This window comes from Pagrus pagrus (assembly GCF_965226575.1).
Source record: "Pagrus pagrus genome assembly, chromosome: 1".
NCBI lineage: Eukaryota > Metazoa > Chordata > Actinopteri > Spariformes > Sparidae > Pagrus > Pagrus pagrus.
Window position 1 is genome coordinate 6,432,525 of NC_140185.1, and position 11,644 is coordinate 6,444,168.

The 11,644-nt window shown below is 43.6% G+C and overlaps 1 protein-coding gene across 4 annotated transcripts in view; it reads right to left on the reverse strand.

Annotated features, from left to right (window-relative positions):
- Positions 1–8,991, reverse strand: part of minar1 (membrane integral NOTCH2 associated receptor 1) — a 36,302-nt gene extending 27,311 nt beyond the window's left edge. Inside the window, exons 1-3 of one of the 4 annotated variants that reach the window (XM_084351823.1) lie at positions 8,946–8,991; positions 5,529–6,432; positions 2,947–4,437 (exon numbers count right to left, since the gene is read on the reverse strand). In XM_084351823.1, the coding sequence (XP_084207949.1) occupies positions 2,947–4,437; positions 5,529–6,371 (2,334 nt within the window). In that variant the 5' untranslated portion in view covers positions 6,372–6,432; positions 8,946–8,991. Of the gene's footprint in view, positions 1–2,946; positions 4,438–5,528; positions 6,433–6,526; positions 6,580–6,632; positions 6,668–7,034; positions 7,223–8,945 lie in introns of those variants that run through there. The other 3 variants (XM_084351821.1, XM_084351822.1, XM_084351824.1) reach the window with 3 other exon arrangements.
- Between the last annotated feature and the right edge of the window lie 2,653 nt (positions 8,992–11,644).

The following is an 11,644-nucleotide window of genomic DNA, read 5'->3' on the forward strand; positions in this document are numbered from 1 at the left end:
GTGTCTGTCCACACTGATAATTTATGTAGTGAAGAGTTTGAAGGAATTTAAGAAAAGGTGTTAATTGTAGTTTCTTGGTGAAATAGAAGTTACCACGTTTACCCCCTAATTTCAATTAATTATAATTAAAAAGAATAACTTCTACTTTGAGAAGTCACTTGTCATTTTCATATCTGACTAGAGTAGGTCCCTCAAATGGTAATTTTTATTTTTCTCACTTCATTTGATATCTTCAAATGTCTCGTCTTGTCCAACCAACTGTTCCAGACATAAACACATTATATAAGAGAGGAAAGAAAAAAATCCTGACATTGGAAAGCAAATGCACAATTGACAAGAACAGACAGCGTTTGACCTGAAAGGTTAACCAAAGTTGTTGTCAATTACTTGTGTACGGTGTGCATCAAATAATCAGCTAATCATCTCAGCACTCCATTCATCCTCCTGGGTAAACCAAGGGGTAAAAAACATGAACTTTTCACAAAAACTTTATGCACAAAAATTATTTCAGTGTGGAGTAAATGAACAAAAGGTGTGATAACTTTAAATACATGTCTGAAAACTCCAAACAGAGCAGTGTCCAGTAGTGTTGGGTGATATATTGATGTTTACTAAGTGATGATATAAATTTGTCAACAGTCAGATATTTTCAGGAATGTGCAGGATTATTCAATGGTAATGATATGTTTGTATATATAGAATTTGTGTTTAAATGTGATTAAATACGTTCATTCATCAGATTAATCAATTTCCTGGATTAACCAAAAACAGATTTCAAGATATTGTACTATGTCACAATATACATCCGATATTGTGACATCAGATTATACAAATAGTGATAGAGGATTTCATTCATAGCGCAGTCAATCAAATCCTTAAAGACAATTTCCCACCCACTTCGGTAACCCACACTAACATTACAGTCACCAGTAAAAGCGTGATTTATCTTCAAATGCAAAGAGTGAGGCTTTTGCCTCATTTACTCATGGCCTTTTGGGTTTGGCACCAAAAGATGAATGTGAGGCGAGAGATCAGTATGTCAGCATCCATTTCTAGGTATTTACATCTAGATCTGTTAAAAGATGAAGACGATAGAACCTTTTGTTTGAACCCACCCATTTTTCAAGTGAGCAAAATTATTGGAACATGTGACTGACAGGTGTTTTTTGTTGCCCAGGTGTGTCCTATTACATTGATTATTCAAACAATAAATAGCGCTGAATGTCTACTCTCATTTTCAGCTTTGGGTGTTGCCTTTTCAGACTGCATTTATAGTTAAAAAGGTGTAACCAACATGAAGACCCAAGAGCTGTCTATGGGAGAAAAGCAAGCAATTTTGAAGATGGAAAATCATCAGAGCCATTGCACAAACATTGGCCATAGCCAGTACAACCATCTGGAATACCCTGAAGAAGAAAGAAACCACTGGTGTACACAGAAACAGAGGTCGAACCAGTTAACCAAGGACAACATCAGTAGCACATTGTGAGAGCTGTAAAGACCCTAAAACAACTGTCAATGACATCACCAACAACCTCCAGAGGGCAGGAGTGAAGGTATCACAATCCACAGCTCGCAGAAGACTTTGGAAACAAAAGTACAGAGGTCACAGTAGAAGATCCAAACCACTCATTAGCAATAAGGAATTTGCCAAACAATACAGAGACAAGGCGCAAAAGTTCTGGGACGAAGTTTTATGAACCGATGAAACAAAGATTAACCTTCACCAAAGTGAAGGAAAAGCTAATGTATGGGAAAAGAAAGGATCTGCTCATGATCCCAAACACACAAGCTCATCTGTGGAACAAGGTGGAGGTAATATCATGGCTTGGGCTTGCATGGCTTCCTCTGGGATGGGCTGATTGATCTTCATTGATGATGTAACACATGATGGCAGCAGCAAAATAAACTCAAGTCTACATAAACATTTTGTCTGCCAATTTAAAGAGAGATGGGACCAAACTGATCGGGAGATCCTTCATCATGCAGCAAGACAACGACCCAAAACACACTGCCAAACAACCAAGGAGTTCAGCAGGGAAAAGAAGTGGAAGGTTTTAGACTGGCCACGTCAATCTCCAGGCTTAAACCTTATTGAGCATGCATTTTACCTGCTAAAGAGGAGATGAAGGGAGAACCCCCCCAGAATAAACATCAACTGAAAGAGGCTGTGGTGAAAGCCTGGAAAAGCATCAGAAACTAAGAATGCAAAGGTTTGGTGATGTCAGTGGGTCGCAGGCTTGATGCAGTTATTGCAAGCAAAGGATTTGCAACTAAATATTAAGTATTATTCACTCTAATCTATTTTTTAGTCTATCTGTTCCTATACTTTTGCTCACCTAAAAATTATGCCATCTTCTAAGTTTTTTAACAGATCTAGATGTAAATACCTGGAAATGGAAGCTGGAATGCTGATCTCTTGTCTCATATTCATCTTTTAATGTTTTCAGTGTACAGCCAAAATAAAGGAATTGGTCTCACTGTTCCAATAGTTTTGGAGGGGCAAAGAAATTGAGAAATTGTACAGTTGTGAAGATCAATGACAAGGTTAATACTGACACATATGTATATATGTCAACCAGTTGCCCCAGAAACGTATTAATACTTCTCTCTGGGGCTCCAAGCCAGAAAGTAAAATCATGGTGTGATGGCAGATTTTATTGCTCTAACCTTAAATGCAGCACAATGTGCAGGAGGATCCTGTGTGTTCCAATTTTATTATTTTTTCACTTTTATTACTTTTGTGTGTGTGTGTGTGTGTGTGTGTGTGTGTGTGTGTGTGTGTGTGTGTGTGTGTCCATACAGTGTAAGCATTTATCTACTTCCGTTCTTTACCTCTGTTGCGTGATACACTGCATCTGTTCTTTTTAATCCATTCTTTTTATCTGATACTCTTGTCTGTGTTCCCATCTAATTTATTAGTGAATTCAATAACGGTGTCTGTACCTCTTTGGCTTTCCGGTGTCTGTCCTTGCTGTCTCTGTCTCTGTCTCTGTCCTTGTCCATGCCCTCGTCTCCAGGGTGGCAGGAGTAGGACACTGTCCTCCAGTCCCGTGGGGAGTTGGTGATGCTGGAGACCTTTGACTCAGTGGCACTGTTCTCCTCGTTGAGTGAGCGGGACGACCTCCTGGTAAACATGCTCTTCTTCAGAGCTTTGACCCTGAGGCTATCGCTGTTACTCCCATCTGAGCAGCACCATTCTGCTGAAGACCCGTTGTCCATTTTGACATTGTGGCCGGTAGTGTTGCACTGGAAAACACGAGGTGACAGGGTGGTGTCGTGATGTGGATGAGGGTGGGGTTGCGGCTTGTCAGGGGTGGCATTGGACCCAGATGCAGATGCAGTCTCCCCATGTCTCCCATTGGCCTCAGGCTCCTGGATCTTCTCATCCAGCTTGTTGAGTTTGGAGAGCACCTGGGAGATCTCACTGCGAACCCCCGACAGAGACTCAAGCTTCTTCTCGATCTCACCGATCCTCATCACCAGCTTGCACACACTAGATTTGAGCTCGTCGTCTGTGTTTTCCAGCGAATGGAAGAGACGGTCCAGCTTGGACTTGGCTAGTTTGACCGTGTTGCGCTCAGGGGAGCTGTCACCTTCAGACTTCAGCGTAACCTGAGAGAGGGACCCATTGCTGGTGTAGCATGACGGCTGGACGACGCCCAGAGAATCACAAACACTCATATCATCAAGAAAACGGAAAATGTCACTTATGTCATCACTAACGATCTCAGAGTCCTCATCAGAGTGTTTGAAGGGGTGTCTTTCTCTGTCACTGTACTTAGCTTGGTATTCCTTCACCTTCTTCTCAGCTTGCTCTGTTTGAGTCCCAACACTAGAGGAGCTGTCCACTCCCTGAAAGGACTGACTGTGCATATTTTTGTCTCTAAACCTTTTGGCTGCTTCCCTTCTGTCCAAACCAGCAGGCCCACTCGCCATCAGTGCTACATCCTTTGTTTTTAATCCGTTAGTTTTCTTTGCAAAGCCAGATGGAGAAGCTACTACCTTTTCCTTTGGGCTCTGAAAATGCTGCTCGTTGTCAGTGCTGATGATGCTGATATTGCGATGGTGGTTTTCTTTGAGTGGTTTGCTGTTCACAAATGTCCTCTCAAAGTCTGGAGGCCCATCCTCTGTGTTAAGACTGAGGCTCTTCACCGGCCACGATGGCTGCTTCCCTGCCCTGTTAATGTGCTTCCTGCTGCTGACGCACTCCGAGACTGTGGTCGGACCGAAGTATGTGGACGCCTGTAGGTCGTCCAGGCTCTCGTGCTTCGCCCTCCGTCTGTCCTGCAGGGGGGAGTTGAGTGTGGGCTCAAAGTAGGGGTTACTGTAGGGCAGTTCAAAGCTGTGGTTGAAGAAGGTGGCAGGCTTGTGCAGCTCCCTCCTGTGGTACATGTCAGCAGCCTTACTGCCCTGTTTGGACTCAGTGGTGACGACCTAAAACAGGAACCAAGACAAGGACAGAGTTGCTTTAAAACACACTAACATGGCAGAGACGGCAGAAACAGTGCACTTTTAGTAATGATGGAATCGTAACAATGTAGAATCACAAAACATCACAAACCGGTTGAGGTTTATGTGAGGAACAAAAGGCTGGTTGATTACTGAACAGAGTGAACTAATTGACACACGGCAAAGGCAATAAATGTTTGAAGGAGCACTCAATCAAGGTGCATTCATAGAAAAATAAGGCTTTCATTACGGTCCTCCGACCTTCAGAATAAAAAGCGTGTGAGGTTAGTGTTGAGATAATGCAATTTGAGATTTAAACTCATTAATCAAAAAGCAAGAATTTATAATCAGTGTCAGTGAAACAGAATATTTTAACACATGCACCATTAGCCATTATGGACTGTATATAGATGTATACACTGTGACAGTCTGTGTATCCCTGTGTGAGGATAAAATATGTAACATATCAGTGCCCCCTGTTTTCAGTCCATTATGTAAAAAAAGTAACGAAGTACACGTGTAAGGACAGATAGATAGACATACACCGACACAGTATACAGTACATTAAAATGCTGCTTAGATGTTACTGCATCAGTATCAATACGCCAATATTTAACAGTAAACTATAAATGGGCCAATTCAGCATTATGTAAACTTACATTTGATACTTTTAAATGTAAAAAATGTGAGAAGCTGCAATTTTCCGTTAAAGGTCAAATGCGTGACAAAGCAGCATTATACTGAAGCTCTGTAGAGCTGGCCGACAAGTCTTCTTCCACATGTTCGAGAGCAAATTGGTTTGATACAGAAACCAGCAAATGTCACATCAGCAGGATTTTAATAGTTTCAGTGACAATGAAAACTACAATGCAAAAATAATCATTCTCACCATTCATGAATATCAAAATATCTGTCAAAGTATTCACAGTATGATTATTTCTGCTTTATCGTGCAGCCCGAGTTACAGCTCTGAGCTTTTTTATTCTGAATGCCCTTATGTACATTCAAACACTAATATTGATTCAGAGTAGCCCTCCCTCTCTCACACCCCCTAACAGCATCCTATGAACACAAACCTGTGGTGAGAAGGCCGCGAAGTTGTGGAAGTCCTCCTTAAAGGCGTTCCTCTTCTGGATGCAGGGGTGAACTGTGAAGGGCTCTGGATGGCCCATGTGCCGCAGGGACTCTTGGTCTGTTGTGGACTCGCTGTCGATATCCATGGGAAAGTAAGTGCTCTGCATTTCACATGGCGGAGAGGGTGGACTGCCACTGGAATACTGGGGCAGATGGTGAAGTTTGTCCAGAGAGGCTGCTCTACATTTCAGGTCCTTGCTGACGCCCAGAAGGAAGTTGGGGTCTGAGGTGGGAATAAACTGCTGGCGGCTGTTGCACTCATTTGATTTAGGGCAGGGAGGGGTGCTCTGAGCCACATGGTGCTGCTGGGGGCGGTGGTGATGATGGTGATGATGGTGTCCATCCCTGGGGTGATCTATGTTTTCATAGCCAACCCCCATGTCACAATCCGGAAACTTGTAGACATCATTGTCAGACCTGCACAGCTCCAGCGACTGGTTCTTGTGGAACTTGCCTCTTTGCACTATGGGGAGCTTGTCCTTGGCTATACCTCCGTTCATCTGGATTAAGTTGAACATTGTGACGATGTCTGCTGCCACCATGAGCTTCTTGGACTGCGGGTCCTCCATGGAGCAGCGCATCTTGTCCTTGAACAGGGTGGCCGGGAAGGCGGGGTCCAGGCAGGCCGTGTAAAAGAGCAGGCTGCGGAGCTTGGCCAGGTGCACCAGGTCGAAGCGAGCACACAGAGACTTACACAGGTCCTGGTAGGACATGGTGTTGTGCTTAGTGTCCAGCTCCTCCAGGATCCGGACCAGGAACAGAGAGTACTCTGGGAGGGGGTCCATTGCTGCTGGGTGGCAGGAACAGGCCTATAGAGAGGGTCCTACCTCAGGAGAAGCTTGGTGCCTGGAAAAAACACAGATGTTGAGTCAATCCTAATGTTTTGTTATCTGCCCTGACAGAAGAGAAGAAAAAACATCACAGAATCAGAGATGCTCACTTCCAAAGACCAGGAGGAGGCAGAGACACTGAACAGCCTGCACAGACCACTGCTACATAACACACACTTTGGACTATGCATCGTAAAAACGAGGACTAGAACCGACCTCAAGCGTTTCTAGCAGAAATGCATCCTACTCCCAGTTAACACCGAGCCACCTGCATCCCGACAGTCACTGCGCTGCAGAGCCTCCAACAGAGCAGGGCGCGTGCACAGGGACATCACTTGTGTGTGCACACCATCACTCACCCTGAGTTGTTGGGAGCAGAGCGCATAATCATCTGATCAGCCCGGTGCAGCGCAGCACGTCTCATCACACAGCCGACAAAGAGAAGAAAAGACTGAGAGGGATCACGCGTCATCTGCTCTGAACCCGCAGCGCACCCGCACCCGAAGACAAACTTTAACCCTTCCAATGAGCCCGAGTGTGACCGAGAAAAACACTAAAAAGCAATCCATCCATCCTCACATGCACGCGCACAGGTATATGGTGATAAGAGACATTTACTGTCATGGTGGGCTCTGATGGCAGTCACGGATCCGTGTTCCCGCTCGGTCCCTGCGGGCTCCACGCTCTCCATCGTCCGAGGTCTCCCTGTCCTCCTGGACCGCTGCCGGTCACAGCTGTGCTGCTGTGCTCAACGAGCTGTCCGACAATTGAAACATGCCGTGCTGAAAACCAACCAGCGTCACACCGAGGAGAAAACACACTCACATCACCGGTTTCCGCTTTCAAAATAAGAGCCTGAGAGGCGCACACCTGAGAAACAAAAATATAGGCCTCTGGCTAACTACAACAACTTCAACATCATTTAAAAAATAATTCAAATATCTCGATACAATGTTACATGAAAGCTGCTCTAGTGTCATTACATTTGGCTTAACAGAAACAGAATACACACACACATACACACACATAGATAGCCTACACACACACACACACGCACACACACACACACACACACACACACACACACGCATACATGCATACATGCATGGCTGTAGCTCAGGAGTAGAGTGGGTTGTCCAGTAATCGGAAGGTCGCTGGTACGAATCCCCGGCTGCATGTTGAAGTATCCTTGTGCAAGAAACTAAACCCCAAAGTGCTCCTGATGAGCAGCACCTTGCATGTGGTGTGTGTGAATGTGACAAGTGTTGTTATGAGCTGTAGAAATGTTTGTCCATTTACCGTGAATATATACAGCATATGTGAGAGAGAATTGAGAAGGGTTACAAGAAGCTATTGCACTGCAAACTTCACATTGTTAGAATTGTCTACAGGATTTTTGGCACCTTTTGACCACAGACGATGTGTATTCCAGTGCTCATTCATTTTCGAGTCATTTTATGGTCGCGCCTTTATTGTGAAGGCAAAGCGCCTTACTTCCGGTCACAGTCTTCTTGATTTTATGTGATCGATGCAGTTCTTTGTTTCCACTTAGAATGACGTAACTAAAGCTACGATGGACAATGGAGAAATATCAATTATCCCCTCTGCCCCTTTTACAATTACTGTATTACTTCACGTGATGATGTCACACATCTGCACGTGCTGTTCATGCACCAGCAAACAGTCTGCAGGATCTATCATCATTCACACACCTCGTGCAGTGGTCAGACAGGGTCCTTCAGTGAGTTCAAGAGGACATCAGCTGTTTATTAGAGTTCATTCACTGTCAAACAACAGCAGACACCACACACCACATGATCGCTCTGCTTCATGCTCTTCAAAATGAATGTAAGTCACCAGCAAACACAGTACAACTTTATCAGCCACCATAGTGGAACTTCTGTCTTTGACCATACATCAGCATGAAAACACGAGAACATGGAACACGTTTTTACTACAAAGACAACAAACAGCACGTTCACATTTGTTGGCTCAGTCTGACTTACTGTTGGCTCACATGAAAATACACCCTGACACAGCTCTCCCTGCCTCTGTTTTACAATATAATATATAACATCATTTATATATAATAATAAATAAACAGACAAGTAAACTGACCACTTCCACTAAATGATAGCAACGATAATAATATGATTCATAATACAATTATCCTTTAATATGACAACATACCGTAAAATGTATCACTGCTATTAATATCAACTTAATGGATGAATAAATATACTATCAAACAACTATATAAATTAAGATTTTAAGATCTAAGACTTAGCACCCCACAGAAAGGGCAGATAATGTTACAGGGCACCAGAGAATTTTGAAAGAGATGTTGAAAATCAGGCCAATGAGCAGGCACAGAAGCTTTATTTCTCTCAAACTTTGAGCACATATTTGTTAAAATCGGTGTTAGTGAGCACTTCCCCTTTGCTATAATAATCCATCCAGCTGACAGGTGTGTCATATAGAGATGATGATTGAACAGCATGATTCTGGTCTCAATTAAAGCCCACTCACCTGTTTTGTGTGTGATGACATATGGTCTGCCACATCTCAGCTGCTCCTATGTTGGGGAAGGAAGACTTAGCCACCATACTATTATAATGATTTGCCTTGTGGACCCATTTGATCAAAAGTTCTATAGAACTGTATACTATGATAAATAACACTGGACATATTTGTCTCAAAGCTTTTTTCAGACATGAAATTTCAATCTTGATCACAGACACAGTTTGATGAAAGTATCTTAACTCAAGGTCTTTAGCTTTTACTGACACTTTCAGCTGGCGTTCACAGACAGATGAGTTCTTTTTTCTGGGGTTCACTCAGGCTATGTTCACACAGCAGGCAAATCCAATTAGTCTCTTAAGTGAGATCTGAAAGACGGAGTGTCGGCACTATTATTCGCAAGTGATCAGGTCGGATTTTAGACTCCAGACTTCAACAACATATCTGCATGAGTTGCAATGGTAACAGCATAGGCATCAGTAACTCACTCGTGCACTAGTGACGCAGCTCTCCCAACATGGAAGCATGATCCATCATCTAGCTCTCCAAACAATCATGCTGTCAAATTGCACAGCAGATTTGAGCATGTCTGTGTGGACTGTTGGTCCCTGTAGTGTCTTTCATACTGCTCTACCAGTAGTAGCACAGATTCAGCTCAGCCACTTGGATACATACCCATCTCTCTGGATTTTAAATTTCTGTGTTGTGTCGAGTTGAGACACTTTGAAATCCAAATCCAACAATCCTAAAAAACAGATTTGGGCTTGTAGTCTGTACATAGCCTCAGTCTCTTTCTTTCCTCGCTGATTCAGGAGACTCAGGCCAGTGTTTTTCAGTCCAGTTCCTTGGTGCCCCCTGCCCTGCATGTTTGAAATGTTTCCCTGCTTCAACACACCTGATCCAAATGATCAGCTTGTCATCAAGCTCTGCTGAAGCCTTAAAACGACCCATGCATTTGAATAAGGTGTGTTGGGGCAACGAAACATCAACAGATGAATGCAGAGGAACTTTTCACTGAGACCAATGACCTGCTATATTTTCTACTTAAATGAACAAAAACATTGAGCTCAGTGAACGGTGTTTAAATTGAGAATCCCACAGTCAAGTGAGCAAAACAGTGAGAAACAGGCAGAGCAATGGTGGAAAGTAAGTCAAGGTCTCTGCGGTTCAGGTAAGGCCTGCATCTTTTTCTTGAAAAGTACCCAAGGCATTGAGGTGCTTTGTGGCCTGTTAGTAGCTGATACAGCTGAAAGGTAGTTAATGTCCTCGACTAAACAACAAACTCTTTGCCAGTGCTACCTGTGCCACGACAGCTCTTCAGTTTTGTCAAACTATTTGAACAATATGATCATGAGAGGATCCCTTCAAAATATCTACGATGAACAATCATGCGGACATAACATTTTGAAAATCATATTTCAGGATCCCTTCATCGCCATGACAACTGAGCAAATTCATCTGAAAATCATGAGATGCAGTTTAGAGCTCTTTAAGCTCTTCTCTTTGGCTACGTCGGCAGAATCACTGGTCAGCACAGTGTAGTCCCTCAGATCTAGGCGTCAAGAGGTGTTTTTGGCCTTGCTATTATGTTTAAAAAGAAAACTGCCTCACCGCTGTTCATAAACACAAGTGGAGGACACAGAGCAGTGTAGTTTATTGGAAAAATAATGTTTTGATGTTTGATGAAGGCTGATGGCAAGGGAGTTATGAGACCAGACGACTGAGGTGAATGGCGAAGCCGGGGATAAAAGAAGAAGATGGCAGGCTGGGAACGGCTGGCTGGCAGACTGTGAGGCAGATGATCCTGGGGCACAAAGAGAATTTAAGTTAGCACAGGGAAAAAAATCATAAGGAGCAAAAACACGAGTAGAGCCTGGAGAGCAGCTAAGACAGTGGTGACACAACAATCCGATGGAAAGCCAGGGTACATGTACTGCAGTAGATGAGAGCAGGTGTGTAGAAAGGGCAGCGTGATGAGATGACTGCAGCAAGGTGTGCACACTGAGCCAAGTCAGGTGGAGAAACCACCTCCACACAGAGACAAACAGACAGAGAGAAGCCACATTCACACTGCCTGGAAGGACAGTTTGGTTCTGAGCTGCAACAGAGGAGACACGATGTCTGTGTGTAAGGGTAAGCCGACAGACAGGACGGGAGTGTGACGGTCTGATGGCGTTCAGTTACGCATGGTGTTAAAGATGTGTACCAGTAAGCACATTCTCTCCCTGTGTGGATTTTTACGCATTCGCCAATCTGCATGGAAAAGTGGCGGTGTAAAAGATGTGTTCCAGTACGCACAGTCTCACCACCCGTGACTCATTTATAAATGTGGAAATCTGCATGGAAAGTGGTGTGAGTGCATTTTCTGTGTGTAGGCATGGTTAATACATTGGCCCCAGGAGTCCTAGGTTTACCAGCCATGACCAGAACAACCACAAGGTAAGTAGCTGTTCTGGACCGTTTTGATAACATCACATTGTTGTTCCATGTTCTGAGGCTGTATATGAGCTCAATAAGTAAAACATATTGTAAACATGCCTTTGGTCTTATGTTTCATTAGGATAAGTTTCATAAGTGCAACAGACTAAACATCTTTCTACCATTTGTTTTTATGTTCCTTACTGAAGAGCCCAAAAAGAGTTAATATCAGCAAGCTGAGCTCAATCTATGCAGGAGTTGTTCATTTCCTGGCTGACTAAGCAGCCTTT